Source organism: Carettochelys insculpta, chromosome 2, assembly GCF_033958435.1.
Source record: "Carettochelys insculpta isolate YL-2023 chromosome 2, ASM3395843v1, whole genome shotgun sequence".
In the NCBI taxonomy this organism is placed as follows: Eukaryota; Metazoa; Chordata; order Testudines; family Carettochelyidae; genus Carettochelys; species Carettochelys insculpta.
In genome coordinates, this window is record NC_134138.1 from 85,772,777 (window position 1) to 85,799,557 (window position 26,781).

The following is a 26,781-nucleotide window of genomic DNA, read 5'->3' on the forward strand; positions in this document are numbered from 1 at the left end:
ATGGGAGAGCTTCTCCTACCAATATAGCTTATGCCACTCATAGAGGTGTTTCTTGATGTCAGTGGGAGAGCTATCTCCCAACCCAGCCTTTGAAAGGAGAGTGTAGGGTGTGGCATGAAGAGAGGAAGAGAAAAAAGAAGTGTGGCTTCCTATGGCCTGTGTTCCCTCCAAACTGAATGCTTGGGCTGCAACCCAGGAGGGATGATCAGCAGAGCTCTCACAGCAGCAGCATGTATTTCTGTTGATGATGCCCATCTGCACCTGCTTTGTTGCACATGACAAAATTCATTCTGCCCTGATGGAAAAAAAATAAGAGGGAATATCGACCTCTCTTTGGGACTACATGCAATGTTATGGGCCACGGACCAAAGTCTTTTAAAAAGCCACCCAGTTGCTTTGCAAAATGTTGGGGCTTATTCACCTTTCTTCTGAGACCCCTTAATATTACTCTGGTGACATAAATAATCCACTACATTTTACAGTATATAGAAGATAGTCACCTACAAGCAAGGGGTAAGGTGAGGAGAGTAGTGCTCTCCTATCTTTGATGCAAACAGGAGAGGGCTTCTTCCTCTCCCTGGACTGGGTAAAAAGCTGCCCTCTAACTCCCTAATAATCGGTATTTGGATGCTGAAGCTCATGAAATCAGCAGTGGGCTACCCTGTAGATGCCCCACCATCACTATCTAAATATACACACAAGCCCTCTCCGTCAACATGCCCGCATGGCAGTTTGCATTATTATTACCGAAACAAGGAGCAAAAACAAAGATGCTATTCAACTGCAAGTTCAAGTGTAAAAGGAGGTACCCGGTTTTGTATGGTGGGAGCGTCTAGAGAGCTAACGCCCATAAATCCTCCCTTTACCAGTCCCAGGCCGGGAGCTCTGCTGCGTGGACACAAAACAACTTTGCTCAGTGACCCGCCAGCGCAGCAAACGACCCAGCACTGAGACTTGCTGCTGCAACTGGTCACTCCGCTGCCCTCCTCCTTCCCCTTGTGCACGCTGATCTTTTGGACCCGCCTAGGGTGATCAGCGGCGGGGCTTTGTCTGGTACTGATGCCGCTAAGCCCCGTGCTAACTGCTCACCCCAGCCTTGGGCCGATCAGTTAGGCCGCGAGTTTGCAAACGAGCTCGCCACGCACGGAGCCGCCAGGGTTCGCAGCTCGGGGCAGGCGGGAAAGGGGCGCAGCCCAAGGAGCCGCGCACCCACTTCCCCTCCCCAGCAGGTGGCTGGCTCGGCGCAGACAATGGCCACGCCAGGCGCTTCCTACCGGCGCCGCGAGTTGGGTTGTTTCTTTGGCACGTTCGCCGCCCTGGCGGGGCGGGAGAGGGGCCGATCGCCCCCCCCCCGCCAGCCCTTTCCTCCGGCCGGATTGCAAACCAACTGCCCCCGCCAAGTTCCCGCTCCATTTGCATTATCTGTTTGCAGCGGGATCCGCACCGTGCCGGCCGGAGAATTTCCCCCCTCCCCCGAGCCAGCCCCCGCCCGCGTCCCGCTTCCTAGCTACATGGGCACCCAACTGGCAGACCCCCCCCCCACCCCCGGCTGCAGCAAACCCCCTTCTCCGGGGCGGCGGATGCCTGGCGGGGCAGGGCCGAGCGGCTGCGGGGAGCTGGGCTCCCATTGGCCGCGCGGCCGGCAGGGCGAGCCAGGGAGGAGAAGCTGCTGCCAGGCGCAGGGAAGGCGTAGCCACACACCCGCCCTCCCGCCCGCCGCGAGGGAGGCAGCGGCGGCTCCGGCTGGCATTGTTAGCATTGTGCGAGCGGAGGGGTTCGTGCGCGGGGCTGCTCGGGGGCGGGAGAAAGTGACGGGCGGAGAGAGAGGCGGCAGCGGAGCATGCAGCAGAGCGGGAGCCGCGGCGGGGCTGCCGGTGCGCAGGGGGTTGCCCGCTGCCAGGAGATCCGCCTGCCCTGAACTCAGCTGAGCCCGCGGCCAGGAGGCGAGAGGAGGACGCGCTCGAGCCACGGCGGAGCCGGCCCCCGGCGGCACTATTCGTCCCCTGCCTTTTGTGCGTCCAGCCTCCTCCACCCGCCCAGCCCAGCCCAGCCCCTTCGCTCCTGCACCAAGGACAGGGGGGAGCGAAGGAGCAGCCGCCCGACCCGCTGCTGAGTTTAACCCCCATCCGTCGCCTCTCCACTGCACCCTGCCCGGGAGCCGGCGAGAGCAGCCCCCGCAGCAGCGCCAGGGGCTCGGCGCCAGCCCGAGGGGGGCAGACAGCGCCCGCGGCCGCCGATCCCCGCACTTGCTCCGCAGCCGGAGACCGCTGGTGGCCGCCGCTTCCCCCCACCCCCAGCCACGCACTCCGCCTCCATGTGCCGGATAGCGCGAGCGCCGCCGCGGAGCCTGCTGCCGCCGCTGCTGCTGCTGGCGGCCCTGCAGCAGGTAAAGGCGCCGGGGGGTCGGGGTTGTGGCTCTTTGTTCCCCTGCTCGCGGCGATGCCGGAGAAGGGGAGCGGGGCGGGGGAGGGCGGGAGCTGCGGGGAGCAGGTGCCTGCTTTGAGCAGCCGGGGCCGGGCAGCCGAGGGCTGGGGAGGACGCGGGGCTGGTGTGGGGGCTGGTACCCCTGAGGAAGCGGTGGGAGCGGGTGGCGAGTCCTGCCGAGAACCGGTGCCGAGCGCTGGGGCGAGGGTCCGCTCTGCCTGGGAGCGGGGGGCGGGAGGCCAGTAGCGGGGCTCCCATTGTGCTTGGTAGGGTTGGGGCAACAGCAGGGTCACTTGGGGCTGGTGGGGCTGAGGGGAGGGAGGGCAATAGCTGGAGTTCCCTGGGGTTGGGAGGTCTTTCTTGGAGGCAGGGCAATAGCGGGGTGCCCGGGAGTGATAGGGCTGAGGGAAGGGAGGACAGTGACTGGGGTCCCGGGGGGGTGGAAGGGCTGGGGGGAGGGGGAAGAGTGACTGGGGTCCCCGGGGGGGCGGTAGGGCTGGGGGAGAGGGGACAGTGACTGGGGTCCCCGGGGGAGCGGTAGGGCTAGGGGTAGGGAGGACAGTGACTGGGGTGCCCGGGGGGCGGTAGGGCTGGGGGGAGGGGGACAGTGACTGGGGTGCCCGGGGGGCGGTAGGGCTGGGGGGAGGGGGACAGTGACTGGGGTGCCCGGGGGGGAGGTAGGGCTGGGGGGAGGGGGACAGTGACTGGGGTGCCCGGGGGGCGGTAGGGCTGGGGGGAAGGGGACAGTGACTGGGGTGCCCGGGGGGGAGGTAGGGCTGGGGGTAGGGAGGACAGTGACTGGGGTGCCCGGGGGGGCGGTAGGGCTGGGGGGAGGGGGACAGTGACTGGGGTGTCTGGGGGAGCGGTAGGGCTGGGGGGAGGGAGGACAGTGACTGGGGTGCCCGGAGGGCAGTAGGGCTGGGGGGAGGGAGGACAGTGACTGGGGTGCCCGGGGGGGCGGTAGGGCTGAGGGGAGGGAGGACAGTGACTGGGGTGCCCGGTGGCGATAGGGCTGCGTTGTAGGCAGGGCACTAATTTGGGGTCTCCCTGGGTTGGGGGTGCGTTGGAGGCAGGGCAGTACCGGGCTCGGGGGGTCCCAGTGTGCTCGGTTAGGAGACGGTGGAACCTTTGCTGGGTGGCAGGGGGCGGACCTCGATTTGGGACCCCGCCCGTCTTGGGGCGCCACCCCGGGGTGGGGGCTGTCGGCAAGGGTCTGCTGGAGTTGCCGGGGGGTCGCCCCTGGGACTCCGCTAATGAGGAGCAGGCAGAGCCGCCTTCGCCTCCCCCAGCCTTGAGCCCGCTAATCCGTTCCCAGGAAGAATTTAATCGGCTGCCTCCTCCGCCGCGCAGCCTCGCCTGCCCCCGCCGCTGCTCCCGGGGAATTTCCACTGGGACAGGCCGGGCTCCGCAGTCGGAGGGCGCCTTGCAGCCCCCAGCCCTCTCCTGTGGGGACAGCCAGCGCCTGCCAGGCCGGGGAGCGTCTGGCGCCAGCAGGGTGTCCCTAGGGTACGGGTCCTTCATGGCAGGGGGCGTGGCTCCGGAGCAGGCATTCAGCTGGGTCTCCTTAGGGTGGCCGATGGCTCTGGGACTGGGCTCATCCATCCCCGAGTGTCTGTTGGGTGGGTGGCTGGAGCATCGTATCCTTTGGAGGGAGGGAGTAGAGATCTACCCGGAGTTGGGGGGACCAGTGTGGGTGGGTAGGTCCCCACAGTCTGGGATGGCGATAGGTGGCCCCACTGTTTAAAGGTTTGTGTGCTGCTGGGTGGGGGTAACGGGAAGTTGTGCTCCTAGTGGCTGGATGCACACCGGAGCTCGGAATGGGGGCTTCTTGGGGTGAGGTTCCCCAAGGCACTTTTCCTGTCTAGAGTAGGTGATTGAGGGTACCCCTGGGTGGGGGAGCTGGGATGAATGTTATTATCTGGGTTGTTGATGCTTCTGTGAGTTGAATGAGCCTGAAGCTGGGTGCAAGGGGCAGAAAGGGCTGTAAGTCTGAGGGACAGATGGCACAGATCATCCCCCTTAATGGTATTTATGGTTGGGGCATTTCTGGCTCTCTGGGGGAGGGGAATGCAGCCTGCAGGTACCAGGGGAAGGAGGTGTCACTAGCAGGACAATGAGGGTATGTATGTTCGAGTGGAACAGGCTGTGTCTGGCTTCTCTCTGGTCCTGCAGGGGCTGGTGGCTGGATAGAAGGAGGTGGAGGCAGTAGTAGCAGAGTCACTGTCCATGGTGCAGAGCCTGTATTATACCTTCCTTCTCCTGCTTTGCACCCGCTAAAGTGATCTAAAATCCCTCCTTGTTTTGCAGATAGTTCCCCCCTCACTCTCTCAGCCCCCATCCAGTCACTTTTTTCTGCCTCCTCCTCTACATTCTGTCCCCCTTTGCCAGGGTTTGATGGCTGCACCCTGCATGGGAGGTGCTGAAACATTGATTCTGAACAGCTGGGGGATTTTCTGCTTAAGAGGATGTTAGTTTCTCTCGTGACAGAAAAGTGTCTGACAGGGCGCCAAGGTTCCTTCTATATGAAACTGCTGCCCTTTTCTAAAACTGGTTTTAATATGTCATTTAAAAAGCTTGGTTTGATTTTTTGGGTTTGTTTGTAGTGGTGGAATTGTTTGTTTGTTTTTTGGTTGTGTGGCCTTTATTGTAAGTGCTTTTTTGCTTCTATTTATATACCATATTACTTAGTAAATCTTTAAATCATGAATTCTGCAGTAGGCTATTATTCAACCATCTTTTCACCCAGGGCTGATTTTTAAATTAAACCACACACTATGAATTAAAGACAGGAACTAGCCTAATTGCTTTTGTGTATCACTCTTGTTACGGTTGGGAAATCCAATTTCCTCCTTGTTTGGGTATCTACTAATTCAGATTAGGGCTGTTTTTAATAGGGTATAACAAAGTTGGAATTTAGGTATGAAATCAGTTTTATAAACCTGTGTCTAGAAACCAGCCTTTAATTGTAATATATATTTTTACTTCTGTATTGCTAAGAAAAACTTCACAATTCAGAGATACATTATAATTTCATTCTATATTGACTGCTTTTCATAAATAGAAGTTAATTAGTGAGAGATTATTCTGAAATGTCCAAGCTTCCTATTTGCTGTTAATTTGTTTAATTTGTCATTTTAAATTAGAAGTTGTTGATGACTTCATAATTTGTCTGTGGTATAATGAAGCAGTCATGAGTGAGTTGTTTGAAAGATCATTAGAACTGGAAAAATATCAGAAGTCAGACGTCTATCACTTCAGTTTATGTTTGAGAAAGGTGGGATTTAAGAGCGGGTTTTTCAGAAACATATCCAGAACATTTGAGATTAGCATTTGGCCTGTAGTCTCTGGTGAACTATCTTAACAGGATTTTGTAGCTGCTATGCAAAAGCTTAACATCAAAGAGAGGGGAAAAAGGAGGGTAAAATGAGAGATTTGCTTTACTATCATAATCACTGGGGTTGTGGATAATGAAGAGGACAGGTCACTGATAAGTGATCTGAATGGCTAGGTAAACTGGGTACAAACAATTGGTGTTTTAATATGGCGAAATGTAAATACATACCTCTAGGAACAAAGAATGTTGAATATGCTTACACAATGAGGAATGCTTTTCTGGGAAGCCAAAAAAAGGGGGAGATTTGGCAATAATTAAAACATGAGCTCCCACCGTAAAAGAGCTAATGGGATCCTTGTGTGCATTTAAAGAGGGAATCTCATGAAAGAGAAGAAAGGTGATTTTACCTCTGTATTTTTATAGCTGGTGTGTGTCTGCTGCTGGAATACTGGTATCCACGGTTCATGAAGGATGTTGATAAATTGAGGAGGGTTCACAGAAGATCCGCAAGAATTATTAAAGGATTAGAAAACGTGCCTTATAGTGATAAATTCAACAAGCTCAATCTATTTGGCTTAACAAAAAGGTTAAGGGTGACTTGCATAGTGTCTAAGGACCACCATGGAAAACAAATATTTAAAAATGAGCTCTTATATCTATCAAAGAAAGCTCTGAGCCTCTGGATGGAAGTTGAAGCAAGAGGCATTCAGACCAGTAACAAGGTGTACATTTGTAACAGTGAGAGTAATTAATCGTTGTCAAGGTTTGGTGGACTTTCCATTGGTGATAGTTTTTCAGTTAAGCTTGTCTGTTATTTGAAAAGATGTGCTCTTCTTTTGGGGAGGTTCTGTATGTTGTGTAATACAGGAGATCAGAGTAATTGGTCATAATTGTCCCTTCTGGCCTTGGAATCTGTGAAAACATCAGTGCTGCTACCATTGGTACGGTACTTAAATTGGAGATAAAGACTAAATTGAAATAGAGGCAGGAAAGCTGCACATAGAATTGTGAGGGAGTGGCACTGTTGAAAGGAATGTATCTAACCTTTAAACATTAGTTGGAAAGCGGGGTAGCAGATAGGTACTCAGAAGAGGAGCTGTAACCTTTAATATATGAAAGGTGACTGGATAGCTGCATTGATGGTGCTCAGACACTATGGTCATGGACATGTTAGGAAAAACTAGATAAGTAATCATATGCAATGGAGCCTTTCACACCTAAGCTCCTGTTTTGAACTTAACCTAGACTCCTGGAATGAATGTTAATACTGTTTGAAGACGGTGTGGGTTTTATTTCATTTCGTAATCTGAAGTATCCCTATGGCAAAACTGACGTTCCTGCTACAAGCTTCAGCGAGAAGGAAATGACTGAATTCCTGTGTGGACTGAACTATCCTCTTACTTCTATCAGTGGGCTCCTTAGTTCATCTTTAAGACCTTTCGTAGGGTGGTATACTGATACTGTGCGTGTTGTGGTTTTGTTTTTGTTTTTCATTTTTGTTGTCTTTTTCTGTGAAAGGCTTCAGTCTCCAATACTATAGCTGGTATATTTTAAAAATATTACTTCACTCAAAACCTATTAAAAGAGCATGGTCAAAAATATGATTGTATACATACAGACACAGTCATGAATACTCAGCTAGAGAGAGATACAACAGGAACTATTTTTAACTCTTTTTAAGAACTGAGTAGGCTTCATCACCATATTCCTTTAAAACTGAACAAAAAGCATTTTTAAAAGTAATCAAAAACTTAATGACATTTTAAATCAGTAGTAGAATACTTCATATTGTGGACTTTCAAGATTTTCAGTTGGAAGGTTCTGTATTATCATTATCACGTACTATTACATTAGAAGCATCCTAATTATTAATATCTTCCCAAGTATATCTACTTTTAAAGTGTCTGTATGAAATTTTTAATCTGGTAAGATCTTATTTCAAGATTTGCAGCTGTTCATAACATCACTAAAACCTATAATCAGGGGATACTACAAAATCATGATACATTTTTGGTGTTAGTGGTGCAATCCACGCTTCCCTGGAAAAACGCAGAATTTTGTTTTGGCAAAAAAGTAAAAGGAAATGTTCTTTTTACCTTTTATTTCGCTGATTACTGAACTGGCAGATAAATACGTATATTAAAAGCTGTGCGATGAAAACGATTTGTGATGTTTAGCAGCTTTCTTAATTTATTTTAGAATACATCAGTTCATCTTTATCTCTGAAACTGACTTCTCTCAGATAAAATAATTGAGTTTGACACAAATAATGAAATTACATTCTACCTTATGAACACAGTTAATTCTGCTTTGTTTTTTGGATGATTAAATTACTTTAGCATTTTATATTTCATTTATATTATATATGTACAGGATGTTAAAGTAAGCTGGTATAAGTAAACCAGACCTTTTCTTTTTACCTTCTAAATACCTAATATTGTTTATAAAGGCTCCCTCTTCTTTCCCTCTAGTTGCTATTACACCCCCCTCCCCCCACACACACCGCCAGTGCACACAACTTGTCCTGGTGCTATTTTGAAATACAAGCCTATAAATACATTCAGCGTAAGATTCCATAATAGTATAGATAATATAAAATACATTTTACAACCTAATGAAATGGCCTTACTTTAAAACTACAATTAAATTGGCATAGGATATGTATACCAAAAGTTTATCTTCTCCTCTTCATTGACTTCAGCTGGCTGCTCTACTCAATTCAGTGGCAAACTTCCAGCAGCTTCATTGGGAGCCACATCAAGCCCCAAGTTAAAACACATGGTTTTTCTAGAGCAAGTGAAATTTATAGAGTTCTTTAATTACTTGACAAATATTTTAGAAGTATGCAAACTATAAAAACATACTGTAGAGATGTAAGAATAGCTTGAGGAAGTTGTGAGTAAAGTTATTTATACTCAGTAGAAATGATCATGCATAAGTGACTCATGCTCAGCTTCTTTTCTCCTCTTGTGATTGTTTGTGCTGACTCCTGATTTGTGAAAATGAAATATTTCCCTATATGTGGCATACTTTTTGAGTACAGTATTTTTTCACAGTTTATATAGAGAATAAGGAGTGCAGTAGAATGTCTATTTAAAAATAAATAAAAATTAAAATGTTAAACGAGCGAATTCAATAAAGACTTAAATATGTATATAACTTTATGCATATGAGCAGTCCCACTGGGACTACGCACAGACGCAAACTAAAAAATGCAACATTATACCCATTTTAAGACTCATTGGCTACGTCTACACTAGCACACTATGTTGAAGTAGCCTATTTCGACGTAAGAACATTGAAATAGGCTACGTGGACACGTATTGTCTACATGTCCTCCAGGGCTGGTACCATCAACGTTCAACATCGAAGTAGTGATGGAGAACGTCGAAAGGAGCCACCTTGGAAGGAAATGTGTGTGTGGACACTCCACAAGTGCCCCCCGTTGAAATAAGGGGCCAGCAAAGCCCCAAGCTGCTCCCTTAAAGAGCCCCTCCCAGACACACTCAGCCTGCACAGCACGAGATCCACAGAGCTGACAACCAGTTGCAGACCCCATGCACGCAGCATGGACCCCCAGCTGCAGCAGCAGCAGCAGCCAGAAGCCCTGGGCTAAGGGCTGCTGCACGTGGTGACCATAGAACCCTGCAGGGGCTGGACAGAGCGTCTCTCAACCTCTCAGCTGATGGCTGCCATGGAGGACCCCCCATTTCGATGTAGCAGCACGTGGATTGTCTACACACGCCCATTTTGACGTTGAATGTCGAAGTAGGGAGCTATTCCCATCTTTGGATAGAAATAGTGATTTCGATGTCCCATCTAACATCAATTTCAACGTCGAAATAGCGCACGGTCATGTAGACGCGATGCGTACTATTTCAACATTGTGTCAGCTACTTCGAAGTAGCCAGCTAGTGTAGACACACCCATTATTACAGTTTCATGAGAGCGCAGGGCTCCCAATTAGACTAGATTAGAGGATACGTTCCCAAGAAATATATTCAAAAATTGTTCCTTTCTCCATCTTGTGGGATCCCGTTCCTTCCAAGATGTCATTGACTTCTTAATTTTAGAAGGAGAAGATAGTAGCCTTACTTACATGCATGTAGTCCCATTCAACTCAGTATGAGTTTATTTGTGTGTAAGCGTAGGGTGTAAGAAGGCAAGTCACAGAGGAATGGGTGTGTGTGTGAAAGAGCTACCCTCTTTGCTTTAAAATTTAGGGATAGCTGAAATGTAGATTATCAAATTATAGCTATCCCTATCTGCTTCAGCCGAGTCCTTGTTAATTGATTGATTGAATAATGGCCTCATTAAAGAGTTGGTGTTAAGGCAGTATTTGTAGGAAGAAAGGTCCCTAAATATGGATCAGTTCAAGGAAGCCTTATTGTATCAAAACGAGCTAGGAAAAGAGTATTTAGTTTTTTACTTACCAGAGAGGGATCAGTTTTATTCTGGTGTTCAGTTTCACTTTGAATTTTTTTCACCAGTTCACAAGACAACACTAGAAGCAATAGGTGCATCTACCACCTGATCTATGTGATAAACAATGGGGTATGATCATGCACTGCTTATTCAAATCCATGGGAGTTTGATTTGGCCTGAATGAGGAGAGAAAATTTAGGCTTTCAATTTTCATAAATGATTTATGAGAACAAGTTTTGCAGCCTCCAGAATGTCAGGTCCACCATTGCCAAGTCTTTTGAACATATCGCTTAAATTATTATTTTGTTTCAGTCAATATTTATGGATTTGATATGGAAACACACTCATGAAAGCAATTCTTATCCTTTACACTAGGCGTGACTGGGCATATTTAAAAATACATTTATACAGACTCTTCCGGGGACTCCACTTTTTCTCAATAATATAGAATCAGCACCAGCAGCTGAGCAGAGTTCAGATCTCATCATCTCCCAACAACCCTAATCCTAACAATGCACATGTGCTATAGGAAACAGAGTTAATTCCTAGTGTTTCTAAGGCCAGGTCAAAAGCAGGAAAATGGTATTTGGAGTTTTTTTGTGAACTGTAAAGCAGTAGTCCATGACTACAACTTCCTTTTTGCTTTGCAATTTATATTATAACAGGAAAGGGTGGAAAAGCAGTAGATTTTTGTGATGTGGGGTAAATATGTTACAGAAAGTTTATCTGTTTGTTTAAGAATCATAAGATCTAAAGACCTTTTAGTAAAAAACAAATTAGGAGCATTTTGAATGACCATGAAGAGGTTGCTCTGAAGCTGAATTCAGAAGCCTTCAGCTTACAAAATAAACACTTGGTGGAAGAAATGTTCCTTTCCTTTCCAACCCTGGAAAACAATGCACATGAATTTAGGTTTAAATTAATGAGTAGTCCAAAATAATGAGTAGTCCTACAGAATGAAATCTTGGAGCACATTACAGGTAATGGCAAAATTATCCCAGTATCTCTGAGAGAGGAATTATTGTTAAGCATATTTCACAGATGGAGCAACTAAGGCAGAGAGAGAGAGAGAGAGAGACCTCACAACTACTGTAAGCCTGTGTTTAAAAAGCAGGCCTCGGCTAACTTTGTTTTTCTGTCAGTGTGCTTTGAAAGCCACTCTCCATCTTGGTGTGCCATCTGTGGACTTCAGTGGGGGCAGGATTTCATTCATTGACTTGAAGGGGACTGCCCACTTGTTTGCAACTAAGCACATACATAAGGGCTATCAGGGTTGGGGCCCAAATATAGAATGCTGTCTGGCCACAATTGCAGATTGGCAATTATTAAACTGAAGTACCCAGTTGTTTGCTGTATCTTTCATTGCAACTTTCGATAATGCATGGAAACCAGAAAAATAGTTTCTGACCAAGTCCAAATGCTGCATATAGTTAGGGCAACTAACTATACCCAAGGTTCCTTCAGCTTGTGTCAGGGGTCTGCAACCAAAATAGCGAAAAAAGCTGTTTTTTCAAATTTGGTTAAAAAGCAATGCTTCAAAATCCACAATGCATGTGAATATGAGACAGTCCTCAATAAATGATGTCAAACTGTAGTTTTTGTAACCTGTTTTAAGAATAGTGCACACAGTTATTTGTAATGTGACCCATGTAAATATTTAACCCTTTTCTGAATCCTAGGTTGCTATCTAGTGGCAAGGAGTACCAAACATTAATTGGTGATCCAAAGGGGGTCAGTTTAGGAGCATCTGGTATAGCAGGGGTTAGAAAACTTATTATGCCAGTCTCCCCTAAGTTACGTGCCATGCTCCCTTAGGCAATAACGGGGGTGAAGAGAGGAATCAGCAGAGGCCCCGGGTGAGGGGAGGCTGATTGCACTGTGCCCTTTTATTCAATTTCATGCCCTCTGCCTACTGCTTAAAGCAGCAGTGGAGGCGTTTGGAGATGAATTCTTTTTCCAGCATTTCACTGGTTCAGCTTAAGCAGAAGTCCAGAGATGGCACACCAAGATGGAGAATGGCTTTCAAAGCACACTGGCAGCAAAACAGAGTTAGCCGAGGCCTGCTTTCCAAACACAGGTTTGCAGTGCTTGTGAGGCCTCTCTCTCTCTCTCTCTCTCTCTCCCCCCTCAGCCTTAGTTGTTCCACCTGTGAAAAAGGTTTAATAATAATCCCTGTCCCACAGAGGTATTGGGAGGATGAACCAAAGCTTATCTGGTTGATCTCCACTCGCAGCCTATGGCAGACTTGGTCTTGAAGCATCCTAGTTGCTGGGACCTACAGCCCAGGGCATGAAGGGGAGCTACAAGCCCATCAGTGGTGGGCAGACCCTGAGCCTTAGGCCATCACTGACCTAGGGAAGTAGGAGGAAGAGAATCCAATAGCCCAGGGTGAATGTGAGCACCCTTTTGCCATCCAAGCTGAAGACTTTTTTCCCCCCTTCTGCTCCCCTGAGGCCATAGCTTGGGAATATCTCAGTATTAATTAATTTGAGCACAATGTCCAAAACCCTGACAGTAGCTGTAGAGCAATAAGGCCAAGGCAGCTCTGTGGTAACTTACAGCAATGCAGCCTCCCTGGGAGCTAAGTCTCCCCAACCTTATGCTGGCTCCATTCACAGCTTGGCTGCAAGCACTCTGCCTGCTAGGCTGTGCTGCTAACCTGCTCCTGCCCCGACAAGCAGAGAGCTTACCTTGCCAGTGAGTGGCAATGCTTAGGCTAGCTGGCTGCAAACGTGCTGCCAGCTGTAGGGGCTGAGCTCCCAGCCTGAACCTGCCCGCACAGATCTTATTGCCCTAAACAAAAAGATGTTGTGGGGGGAGCCCTCCTCCTATTTCCTAGCACAGCTGTGCTCCTGCCTCCTCTTTTCTGAATTTGCTCCCTGCCGACTAGCTGGAGCAGCTGTAACTTGAATTGAGGCTCTGGGGCTGCAGAGAGAGTTTGCAGGAGCTGAACAAAATCCCAGACGTTTTCTGATTTTGTAAAAGCCCAGCCAGCCAGAGAGTTAACCGGACATACGGTAAGCCTAATTACAGTGTCCGGAGCCGCAGAGGAGTCAGCTATCAGAGCCACAAGTTTCTCCTCAAAGAGCAGCATGTGGCTCTGGAGCTGCAGGTTGCTGACCCCTGGCTTCCGTGTAAATCCCTGTTCGAATTACTGAGTCCCTTTGTTTCCTTACTCACCTCTCTGGAGTAATAGAGGTATATCCTATTGTTCTTTGTCTTGGGATATTCCATGCTGCTTTCAGTTATAGGAGAATTGGTCTATCTTTGGGGGCAGGAATAGGAAAAGTAATTAGAGAACTGTGAGCATTTGAGTGACTTTGTGTGCATCACCAGTGCAGCCTGAGTTAAAGTGTAACGCAAACCTGAATTTATACCCACATCTGGGTAAGATGCTATCCTGGTCTTAATGCATCTCCAAAGGCTGATAAAAGGTTTTAGTGGGGGAGAGAGGAGCAGGGGCTGGGCCAAAGGCAAGATAAAAGGCTGAGTTAAAGGTGCAGTGGAGATACAGCCTTTAGAAGTCAGAAGTCTTTGTATTAGTAACTGTGTGCAACTAACTGCCTTTTGTATTAAGAGGTAATTTTTTTTCTGTAGTCTTCTCTTGTGGATGAATATACAATTTGTATTATATTCTACTCAAGGTGGTCTTCTGGGCTGTGCTAGTCACAGAAAAAAGCCCTGTATATTACAACAATATGCTTTATAATCTCCTTCTTGCTTTTGACCCAGGCAATAAGGGGAGGAAAACAAATTTCAATATTTTCTTAATGATAACATTCCATACTTTTAGTTCAGTTTTTTTTTTCCCTGGGAGATACTATCTTTTAAATCCAGCAATGATTTTTAATAACTGCTGCGCTAAACTTGGTATGACCCAGATCTTGCCATGGCTCAAGTTATGACTTTATTTAATTGAAAATGCCTAATGCAGTTTTTGTTAAGCATTGGAAGTCTGCCTTCCCTTGGGGGTTTTATTCCCAAAGAATGTTTACAATGGTCTGTTTTTGGGAACAGCATACTATCTTTTGTTTCTGAATAAAATTGAGGGCTTGCAAATACAGGAATAAAGAGGCTCTTTATTCAAATCCTGAAGTCCTTGTTTCATCGGGCATTGTTTCAGTTTATAAGAGTTATTTAGTGCATACAGTTTGTTGGAAAGGCTGAAGGATTCCCAGGCACATCTGTGCAGACTTTTAAAAATCCTGTTATCTACTCAGATGCCTGGCTTGTGTTTATTCCTTTCAGGTGTACCTTGAAACACTATTTTTCCCTCCTTCTCCTATCACATGTGTGTTCATCTTCGCACAATAGCGTAAACAGCTCCTTTTTAAAATTAGGAATGCTCTATGAAACAATTATTTGAGTTATAAAGCTATAGGATTGGAAGAGTCAGTTTTTAATTTCCTTGATTTTCAATATTGAAGAAAGAAAACTCTACACGTCTTTGCCATTTATAAATCTGATACTTAGCTGAACTTTTAGTACAAGTCCCTCATAAATTAAGAGTTGTAACTTTGAAATCTGTGGTGCACTTTAGGTCAAAATTAAATCCTGGTCACGGTTTAAAGTTAATTGGACACAGACACACTTGACCACTAGAAGCCCTCTTACAGGTGCTTTCCCTGATAAAATATACTTCTTCACAACTGGATGGTAGGCTAATTAAAAACAAAAGTGGAGTATGCTGACAGATTTTCTGTTCTGGTACAACTCTTGAGATGAACCAGCTCAGCTGAACATTTCAAGAATTTCTCTCAAGTGATAAACTTCTTGTTATTGGAATTGGAATGTTGATTACCAATGTGTGCCAATGACTTTAGTACACTTATCCCTACTAATGAGTGAAGAAACCTGTGAGCCCTGAAATGTATGAATGTGTTTTGAGTTCTATAAGACCGTGTAAAGGAAGTCCAATATGTTGTTCCATTATGGTCACAAACACTTCTCCTCAAGCTTTAAATATTTTCAAAAGCTAAAGACTAGGATTATACGGAAGATGGCCGCTGTGCCTTTAACAGCGTGAATGTTTTTTTAAGGACACAAGGTTATGTGGACACACATAAACTAGAGTTTTGCTGTGTGTGCCACTAATATAAAAAAATGAACCAAGTAAAAAACCCTAGTTCTTTGCTTCAGAAAATTGCATGTGGTTACTGTGATGCCTGTGCCTAGTTTATAGGTTAATTCTTTATCTTTAAAACCATCTTGGAAATAAAGGAGAAATGTCTTAACTGAAAATAACCAATTTAAATATCTTTTGTGGACATTATTTTCCCCAATCTGTGAAAATGATGGGTGTTTTGGAAAAGGTTTTATTTTTTCAAAGTGAGATTGTAAACTCCATTTCAGTGGTTAACATATGTCCCTGTTATGTTGGCTTAGTTATAGCTCCATGTCTGAAAAAGTTGATTATTTTGGTGCAAGTGTTATTTCCAGTGGAAGGAATGCTTTTGTCCCCTCTGTGATTCCACTTCAGTCTCAATGACTGTATTAATAGTTGAAATGTTCAGTTGTTAGAGGATTCAAGATTGTTTATTATTTAGATCTTGTGAGACAAGTGGGATTTGTTCCATCCATTCCAGTTATCAAAAAGATTAACCCTTTGCCCTCAGAGTTCTAATTGCAGCTCTTTAGAAACAAAAATGGTATAGTAACAAAACAGGGTTTAAGCCAAGTGGAATGTTTCTCAGATGAATGGGATTGAAAGTATTACATAAATTTTGTCTTATATTTCAGGCACCAATAAAAGCAACTTGTGAAGGCATATTATGCAAGACTGGATTTCCCGAAGATGTTTACACAGCGGTCATATCGAGGGGTTTAGATGAAGGACAGCCTCTTCTCAATGGTATTGTTAGCAGAGACATTGTTTTCTTATTATCTATAGTCTTAAACTTAAAGGCTATGTCTACATTACAGTCCTCTTTTGAAAGGGGAGTGCAAATGGGGCAAGTTGGAAATGCAAATGAAGCTCCAATTTACGTATCTCATGCTTAATTTGCATAATAGCATTTTTGAAAGAGAGTCTTTTGAAAGAAAAACAGCATTGTGGATGGGGCTCTTTCAAAATAAAACTCCGTTTTCGAAAGCGTCCTTCCTAATTTTTTTCAGGAAGCAGGGGGTTTTCAAAAACGGGGTTTTATTTTAAAAGAACCCCATCTACATGGCTGTTTTTCTTTCAAAGGACACTCTTTTGAAAATTCGATTATGCAAATGAAGTGAGATATATGTAAATCAGTGCTTCATTTGCATTTCTTATTTGCCTTATTTGCATTCCCCTTTTGAAAGGGGACTGTAGTGTAGACGGAACTAAAGTGAACTCAAGGGCTTCTTTTAAACTTCTTAAATAAGACCTTTGTATTTCAGCTATATTACGTGATTTTTTTTCCTCAACTTACTGTAATGGGACTTGAGAGAAAGTTTGTTGACGTTAACGTTAACTTGTGAACTTCCCATGACAATAACTTGGAGATAATGTGAATTTTGGCTAATTCTACTTTGACTGTCCCCCTTTTATACTCCTCAGTAAAGACTTCGCATTGGACTGTATTTTTTGTACCTTACCTTATAGTAATGGCTGTGTTAGCATATGTCTGCTCCATATTACTATTAATGACCCTTACATGAGTGATCAGTGGGAGAATGAGGAAAAAGAGCCTTCCCTTTCCACTTAATATGACTCATGAAGGGGTCCTGCATCCTTCAGTCTGAATGCTCAGGGTAGCACCCAAGTCTGTTTTCTTTACGATTCCTTGCTCCAAAGAGAGGGTGTAAGGGGCACGCAGATGGCAGAGCTTCACTCTCCCATGCATTGGATGGTGAAGTTTACTGGTCATGTGGTGTGCTATATACTCCTTTAAGGAGTGTAGCAGTGTGCCAGCTACCCCTGTGTGCTCTGGCCTTCGGGAGGAATTCTGCCAGAAGGGCAGAATGTTCCCTTGCTACTTGTTGGGCACTGCAGCTCTTCAGCGCCCCATGCAGATTTTGGTCTAAATGGCACAAAGCCCAGAATGGAAGTTTACAAAGCCCTAATCTCACAATGAGCTCTACAAGTGCCGACTCCTGTGCCTGTGTGGAATTTAATCTAAGTCAGTGAGACGCTCCATGGACCTAGGAATGATCTGGACTGCAGATTTAATATGCAGTTCTCTGTGCCTATTTTTGGGGAGACGTAGCTGTTGTTACGCTTTCTAGAATGCTTCCTAAGTTTTATTAGTGTATAAAATTGTACTTCAAGAGTTACATTTAAGTGGAATCGTAATAGTTAGAAAGTGGTCTAAAATGCAAGAAATACATATTAATTTTGCTGTTTTGTAATTTGAGAAGATCAAAGAAATTGCTTTCTATCTAATTTAGAAATTGTAGAGCTGATCAGGATTAGTTTCAAGCAGTTTCAAAAACATCTTAAATAAGGACTAATTTAATTCAGTTCAGTGTTTCTGTCCCATATGAATATGGTTACACAGATCAAGACATAGAAGTGAAAAGATGTCTCTTAAACGAAGCTAAAACACAAATGGATCCTTGAAACAAAAACATTAGTCTTGATTTACCAAACTGTATGCAGCAGTATTTCCCCATAATTATGTTTTATAGACCTGTTTGATGTATTTGTGACTATAATGGAAATTTGAATGCAGAAATAATTGATTCATTTTTAATGTATTAGAAAGTTGAGTTAGTCAAGTGTTCATTTGCTTCATATCAAGCAAGTAAACCCTTTTCATTGAACACTGTTTTTTGGTTATAGGGTAACTTAGAAATTAATGTAATAAATTGAGGTAATATTGTTCCAAATTGGAGTAGTCTGCTCTGAGGGAAGTTGAAGATTTTTTTCATCCCCCCTTTTTATAGTGTAATATTTTTTATTTATTACTTAATTAATGCTTATTTTATAGCAGCACCTATGGTTTTCACTGCGCTAGGTGCTGTACAAAGAACCAATGGCATTGTTCCTGCCCTGGAGACTGTACAATTTAAGGAGACAAGTGCTTGTGGAAGGTTCCAGTTTGGAAGCACTGGAGGCAGAATGCTTCTAGTTGATCATGAAACAGAAATCACATGGGCAGTGAACTCTTCCCTGCATTGCTCTGGTCAGTCTCGTTGGCCATGCAGTCTTTGCCTTCCTCTGAAGGCAACCTTTTTCCTGTGACTTTTTTAATGGTTTGATACCTGTCTAGTAAAAATTGAACTAAGATATCATCATTTCATATCAATCATCTGATGGTAAAGACTTTGTCACTTATGATCTAAGGGTGACTTGGGACAGTGCCGTGCAACTGAAATACTTCATTGCCAGCTCCAGGAAGCACTCAGTACACTACTGATTTTTACTTTTTTTCTATGTGTGGGGGGCAATATAGCCAAACTTCCCTTGAAAATATTAAATGTATGAAATGTTAGGGAAATAGGAATTGAAAAAATGCACAACGCATACAATACGTATCACATTAGCCGTGTCTACACGTGCACGCTACTTCGAAGTAGCGGCACTAACTTCGAAATAGCGCCCGGCACGGCTACACGTGCTGGGCGCTATTTCAAAGTTAACTTTGATGTTAGGCGGTGAGACGTCGAAGTCGCTAACCCCATGAGGGGGTAGGAATAGCACCCAACTTCGACGTTCAATGTCGAAGTAGGGACCGTGTAGTCGTTGCGCGTCCCGCAACTTCGAAATAGTGGGGTCCACCATGGCGGCCATCAGCTGAGGGGTTGAGAGATGCTCTCTCTCCAGCCCCTGCGGGGCTCTATGGTCACCGTGGGCAGCAGCCCTTAGCCCAGGGCTTCTGGCTGCTGCTGCGGCAGCTGGGGATCCATGCTGCAGGCACAGGGTCTGCAACCAGTTGTAGGCTCTGTGTATCTTGTGTTGTTTAGTGCAACTGTGTCTGGGAGGGGCCCTTTAAGGGAGCGGCTTGCTGTTGAGTCCGCCCTGTGACCCCGTCTGCAGCTGTGCCTGGCACCCTTATTTCGATGTGTGCTACTTTGGCATGTAGACGTTCCCTCGCAGCGCCTATTTCGATGTGGTGCTGCGCAACGTCGAAGTTGAACATCGACGTTGCCAGCCCTGGAGGATGTGTAGACGTTACTCATCGAAATACCCTATTTCGATGTTGCTACATCGAAATAAGCTATTTCGATGTTGGCTTCACGTGCAGACGTAGCCATTATGTGAGATAGCATGAACTAGTAGAAAAATGACCAGGGCATTTTGTCTTTCTACCACAACTTCCTCAGCAGAATTATTATAATGGTTAATTCTTTTGAAAATTTTGACATGCTTAAAAGCATATAATTTGCCATTACACATAAACATACAGTCCATCATTGCATGGCTTTGACTTAAATGTAATTATACTTTCATTTTGAAATATGATTGTTGTGAAAAGCCCATTTTCTGATTATTAAGTTAGATGCAGATGACAGTTGAAGTTAAATATAGTTGCATGACATTTGCTTTCTAAAGAAAAACTGTGGATCTGATTCTGCTCTACCAAGTAAAGAGTCTCATATCTCTAACTCCATTGAAGTCAGTGGAGTTACTTCAGATTTACTCTGTAATTATAGGTTTCCTGTGGGGTTGCAGAAATGAGAGCTTTAAAGATATTTTTGGCTATGCCCTTTGATATCATAGTCACAGAGACTTTATTATTCTCTCCTTTAGAAGTAAAATAGACAATGGCTGTGCACTTTGTTTTCTTTCTTAAAAAAACATTGCCTCAGCAAATGATCCAGCACTTTAACATTTTTTTACTAATTTGCTTTTGTCTTAATGGTTAGACAGCTCCAATATTTAATATTTCTGATTTTAGAGTATTATGTTCCCTTCTCTCACTCCCAATACTTAAAGTCAGTCTAATGTGAATGTTGAACAGAGATCCATGCCTGAGAGATATTTCCGTTTTACACTCAGTAAGATGTAACAGATACAGGGAATCATTTTTAAAATATTATAAATGAACATTTTCTGTACAGGATGTTGGGTGAGATTCCATAGCTCATAAATCTCACTGAGTCCTTTATTTTCTGTATGTTTTTTTTTCTATTTCTAGATGTCTTCACCGGTAGTCTTCTCTAAAGAGATGGTTGGGAGACGCAGTAGGGTCTCAACATTCGCAAGGGTTCTGTGTTTAGAACCCTTGTGCATGTTGATTTTTTGCAAATATGGGGGGATGAGGGGTGCCTGGAGACCTGGGGGAAGTGGCTGATTGGCCCCTCTCAAATAATTGAATTTGCAACTTAAGTTCTTGAATTGTGAGACTCTACTGTATTTGCAGTATTGAAGTTTTGTTTCATCTTAACAGCTGAACATTTCCCACTAGAAGTGTCTCTAATACAGAGTTTCCTAACTTGCAGGGCTGTCTCAAATGTCAGACTAGCATGGGCTATGTGGAGCCTGGGCAGAGGAGAAGAGAAAAGCAGTAAAGACAGATATAGCTGCATAGCTCTGCCCTCACTCCATGCTTTCATTGCATGTGCTTTTTGTGGTAAGACACCAAGCCAGGGATGGCAACCCTGCCTGTAAAAGAGGCAGAATGTAGCAAATGCTTCACAATGGAACTTTTACAGAGAGCATGTAGCTCACAAAGAGTAGTAGAAACAATCTCAAAAGGATGTGTTGCAGTGGGGAGCTTAATAAAGATAGGAACTTCCTGGCCAGGGAGTTTTCTAATTGTGCTTAAAGCATACCTCTTTGTGATTGTCCTCACAGTGCACTCTCTTCCTTCTAAGGGAAAAGGAGTATATAGTTTCTTGAATGTTGCTTCTCTTCCCTCCCTCATTATATAGCAGCTCTTACAGCCAGTAGCAATAGAAACTGTTGTTATGGTTAAGGGTGCAGGCTCTGATAAGCTCAGCCCACGGGCTCAAGCATCTCATTTATTTCCATTTAACTTCTGTCAGCTCTCTGAGATCATGCCTTCCATGGTGTGTGTGCATGCGAGTGGGGGTAAACATTCTTTTATTTGCAAGTTAAAGTTCACAGCAGAGCTAAAGAACCTTAGCTTTCTTTTTTTTTAACTTAGAAGTATGTTATTCCTATCATCAGGATGCAGTACAGTCATGCCACTATGTCCTAATTCATAATGACTCCTAAATGTAAACAGAAGATATCGAAGGCTGATTTTGTTTTAAATCATTATTATTCCAGTCATTTCAGTGGAGTTACTCTGCTTTACATAACTGTAAATTAACTCTGAATCAGACTTACTATGTCTGCAGAAAATTACAGTAAACACTCAATTTAAGGACCAGTTCAGGGGGAGGGTTGTCCAGGGTTCCCAAAGGTCCATTATATGTGAGCATTTACTGCCCTCGGCAGTCTCCCCTCCACCAAAAAAGCTGCCGCTGGAGGAGCTGCTGGATGCTGGTGTGGCTACCACCTTGCTGCATGTGGCTGGAAGCGCCTCTCTGCATGCTGCTAGAGGCACACCACCAGCATGGCTGTAGCAGCCCTGCCATGCACAGCTGGAAGCACCTTGCCGCATGCGGCTAGAACAGCCCTATCACTCGCAGCTGGCGGAGGCTGGCAGGGTCACCGTGTGTCCTGGAGGAGTTTCTGCTGGAGCTACAATATGCTCCTCCCAACAAGGCTGGGGCATGAGTGCCGTCTGCCTGCATCGGCTCCTCCACTTGTGGTGGGCGGACTGTGTGGTGGCTACGGCGGAGGAGGTGGTAGCTCCTCCAGGCCATGGCAGAGGAAGTTCCTTTACTTTTTTGGTGGGTGGCAAGGATTTCAGGACGTCCATTGTTCCTGAAGTCTGCTAAATCAGGGTCTGTTAAATCGAGGGTTTACTGTAGAAATCTTTGTGACTACAGAATGGAACAGATTACCCCGCACCTCTTCTCCCAATCTCTGTTATGATTTGGCTGAAGGCAAAATTGTGAGGTTATCCCTAGGTCTTCCCTGAAGTCACTTCTGGTTTACAGAGGCTAAAACCAAAAATTGATTCCTTTGAGTTGGCTACTAGGACTTCTTCATTGGTGGACAAAACCGTGGTGGTAGAGTGAAGCCGAACAACAACTCAGAAGCCATTCCAGTTTGAAATTTAAAGTTTCAAATAGTTTGAAAAGTTTGAAATATACAAACGAAAGCAAAATCCAGAGAGAGAGAAAACTCTTACCTTTAATTTACTGTCAAATCTGTCCCTATCTTCACCCTTTGTGCCTACATTCTACAAGGAAATATAATCGGTGATGTAGGTGACAGAACGTATGCCTTGGATTACTTGGAGCAAAAAAGGGTAAGTTAAGGAGGTAGTTTGATTTTAAATGCTGATGTCCTTGCTTGTACTGATTTGTCATGCGATTTTTTTTTTAAGTTTATTGTGGAAAAAAGAATTAGGCTCTTGTTTATTATAAATAAATTTCAGGCTTGTTTAGCTAAAATTTTTAGACACTATTTTGTAAACAGTTACTCATGTGAGTAAAGTTGCAGTTTCACTGAAGTCATCTGAGTAAAATTACTTGGGTTTATGTTTACTGATGCTTAATCTATTAGTCTGTGGCATTGCTTTTGAGGATATTTTGAAACTATTTTATTTTTTGTCTGTCCAGTTATTGTACATGTACTCAAAGTTTTGTGGTGTTTTTTCTAAGTAATCTGTTTAATGTTGTTTGTGTGCTTATAATAATTTTCAGAGCTGGCACAGTTATAGGATGATTAAGAAAATGGTATAGTATTGGTCACTGAGATAAAGCATTGGTTACACATATGGTTATTTCTGTTTCTTCTTTCTTCTTCTTTAAGACATCATTACCAGGCAGAATTAAGATTGTTTTAAGATTATAAGAATGGTCAGACGAGTAGTAGACAGATCTGTATCCTGTCTTCTCACAGTGGCAGGTGCCAGATGTTTCAGAGAGAATAAGTAGAACAGGCTGCGTATCCAAGATCCATTTGTGTTGTCGAGTCTCAGCTTCTGGCATTAAAAAGTTTCGGGACACTGAAAGCTGGGGTTGCATACCTGCCTATTTTGCTTAACAGCCACTGACAGGCCTTTCTTCCATTAACTTGCTAATTCTTTTTTTTTTAACCCAATTATATATTTGTTCAGTGTTACACAGAAGTGTTTTGTTTGTATTCAGGTATATGTTAGTTAACAGTCTTCTAAAGTACGGCTGAATTATATAGTTAACTATAGCTAAGGATTTCTCTAGAGTTTAGGGTTTGTTTTTGGTTTTTTTGTTTTTATTAATGTGTGCAATGGTAAATACTATTTGTCCAAACACTTCACAGCCTTAACTATTACTAATGAATCTTTTTTTGTTTTGTTTTCTGTGATTTTTGGTTAGTTGAAATTAACGTCTGAAAATAGCAGTGTTGATTTAAAAAAAATGGATTGGAGAATGGTAGATCAGCAATATGAAAGCGGTTTTCTTTGTGGGAGAATCCTATTAATTCGGACCTGTTGGTTGGCTTTCTCATGCCTTCTCTGATGTTGATCTCTCTCAGTATCTCTGATTCTGCATGAGGTACATCTTATGGAGTCTGCAAATGAAAATGGAGAAGGTGGTATGTGGTATGAATATGAAAAGACAGTTGCTGGTCTGAAGCTCTGCTTACTTCACTTCTAGCAACTTGAGAGATGAAGCAATTGGGGATCCCCTGGAATTTCAGCAGCCAGTCATGCATTCCCTTGCAGGCTGGGGTTGACATGAACTCCTTAATGCCCAAATTTTATTCCTTTCCAGTCTGAAGGAGCTGGTGTGTTTTTCTACTTTTTTTATTTTTCCTCTGCCTTGCCATCTCAGACAGAGAAAGAGAATCCACATTCTCCCAAGGTGCTGGAAAAGGATCCTCTTGCTATTTTAAGGAACTATCTTTAGGAACCTGAGGAAAATATTGACGGGGAGTAAACCAGTCAGGTAAAGGAAGAGTTCATCTGGCATGCAATTAAACAGCCATGTGCTTACCTTTCCTACCATCTAAGAACAATGCAGTGTGATAAATCTGTTTGTTGAACAGTCAGAGGTCACTGGAGAAACTGTGTCACAAGCTGTTAATAGAGCATCTGTTTGTGCTCTTCCTGCTCGTGATTGGTGGGATGTAGGCTGCCCAGAGGAGGAAGGATCTGTGGTAGTCGGTCATATTTAACAATCCATCAGGATGATGGTGTCTGGTTACCTTAAAAGGAGTGTGGAAGTTGGAGATTGCTGGTATGTTGGGATTCACTGGGTGCTAGATCCCTTGTCTAATCCTTGGAACCTTGGTCATCTAGTATCCAGTGCCACCCATCACCTGGAAGTACTTGCTGTTTCTCTGCTCCCCATGAGGGGCCAGAGATTATAGTAATCTTCCCTTTCCTTGATAATGGGATTACTTGACTGTTTTTGGTGCAAGTGTACATGCATTGTCTTTTATGCTGTGAATGAAACTACGCATCAGTAACTCTAGGAGAGAGAATGCCTCATACTGTGCTCAAAATTAGAGCCCATAACCCTTCTCTTTAGACTTCTCTTTTCTTCTGTAAGCAATTACTCTGTAGTGCCAGCATCATATGCTCTTTCTTTATATTCCATGAGACCTTAACACCTGGTCAGGAGCTTTTTTGTCAGAATAATTTTTCAACAGAGAATTCCATTTTCGTAAAATCTAAATTATCTATAAGAAAAAAATTATTTTGTCAAAGTATATCATTTTTTCATTGGGAAAATCAAAGGAGCCTTCCTGCTTGGTAGGTGCTTGTCAATTTCATTTGCCACCTGCAGAGTGGAAGAGATATTGATGCACCTTCCATGCTGGCAGCTGGGAACAGCAGGCAGGCCCCTGGGGCCTGGGATCAAGGGACTTGGAGGGCAGGAGAAAGATGAGGGATGAATCAGGGGTTTGAGCACAGGAGTAAGGCCTCAAAGATGCAGGCTCTAGGCTGCACTTACCTCCTCAACAGCTTGTGGAAGTGGTGGCATGTTCCTTTTGCCTTCTTTTGGCTGCAGAAGTGTAGCCAGGTAGCTCTGTGTGCTTCTCCCCTCCCTCTCCCTTGTGCAGGTGCCACACTTGTAGCTCCCATGATTCCCAAGAAATAGGAACTAGGGGAGCAGTGTTTAGGGGGACGTGCCAGAAGTGGGACATGCTACTACTTCTGGAACTGTGTGGGTCAGGGCAAGCTCCAGACTCTGTTCACCAGTGGGAACTCAAAGGCTGGATTAAAATGATGGCTGGGCCAGAAGTGGCCTGCGTGCTGTGGTTTGCCACCTTCTATCTTAGAGTATGTGTTAAATATTTCTTCACCTTATTGAACAGCTGTAAAATATGTTAATTAACTCTGCATCTTTTTTTGGGCTTTTTAGTTTTTATAAATTTTTACTTCTGGTTTAAGATAAGTTGTCCAATATTAATTTCTTTATAGTGCTCTTAAGCTGTTTGGTATCCCCTAAAAACTGATAAAATAATAATAAAATGCAGTACTTAATAGAAATTAAATACATTTTGGATACACACCATGGGTCAAAATTAAGTCTTCACTTAAATTCTTGAAATTCTGTTATCTTCCTGGGGACTTTTGGTTGTAACTGAAAGTTAACATTTAATCCTCTGTATACAGCCAAACTGTCAAAGGAATAGTCATCTCTGTTATGTCTTTACTGGCTCGAGTTGTGAATAAATATTTTTGCCATTTCAATGTAAGCTCAAATATTGAATATTTGGCTTTTCTAAATCCTATATTCTAGTTTCATTTTGTTACATTTACTTGACAGAAAAAAAGTACTGAAAATAAAAAAGAATATCAAGAGATGAAATGCAATGTTCAAATAAATTATACAATTGTTACATTCTCTTGTGGAATATGTGAGGCTAAAGAAAGAGGTATTTGTTTAACCCCATTAGTCTCTGCCTGACCCCAAAAGCTCTAACACAAAACCCCACTTCTGTTCCTGAATCTCAGCACAGTACAGTCCATTTATAGAGAAATAAATGTACATTGTAGTGTTGCAGTGTGTTAGAATATGGACATTCTTACTCTGGTTTAAGAGTAAGCTTCTGCTTATGGTGAAGTTTTATGAGGGGAGAAATACTTAATATGTAGTATTTCATTTGCTCTTTGACTGCGTGCACTTATGAGGCTCTAAAATATAGTGTTCTTTGTGTATAAGAGAATATGAAGTATAAGAGCTGAATCCTCATCTGTGCCCAGTAAGCCATTGGAACAGCTCAAGAGGGAGCTGGAAAGGAGTTGTTTGTGACTGTGATCTTAATTAGAGCAGCCTTAAGACTACTCTAAGTTAAGCCAGCTGGTAATGGATCTTCAAAGTACCATTATACCTCTTAGGATCTCTGTTGTGCAGAATTTTTTTTATGTATCTTCACTGTGTTGGAGAAGGCTATGCCTATCTTATAGTTTTACACAGTGGCAGAACACACAAGGCTGACGATTTGACCCTAAAAGAGGGGAATTTAGTCATGACAACCTCCATGTGTTAAAAATACGTTTTAAAAAATAAATGAGAGAGGTCCTTTTTGTTAGAAAGTTCAGAATGAAAATGCAATGAGTACGTATTCACATAATTCCTATGTAAAATCCTGTTCATTTTCACATTGTGTGTATAATTATACATTCTGGTCTATTATTTATAACTACAATGACATCTTTTGTTGCCTT

The 26,781-nt window shown here is 43.9% G+C and overlaps 1 protein-coding gene across 2 annotated transcripts in view; it reads left to right on the top strand.

The window, feature by feature from the left end:
• Positions 1-1,718: 1,718 nt before the first annotated feature.
• CDH2 (cadherin 2) overlaps positions 1,719-26,781 on the top strand; it is a 196,690-nt gene continuing 171,627 nt past the window's right edge. The window contains exons 1-2 of one of the 2 annotated variants that reach the window (XM_074987251.1): positions 1,719-2,386; positions 15,923-16,034. In XM_074987251.1, coding sequence (XP_074843352.1) covers positions 2,315-2,386; positions 15,923-16,034 — 184 coding nt within the window. In that variant the 5' untranslated portion in view covers positions 1,719-2,314. Of the gene's footprint in view, positions 2,387-15,922; positions 16,035-21,858; positions 22,426-26,781 lie in introns of those variants that run through there. The other variant, XM_074987252.1, reaches the window with a different exon arrangement.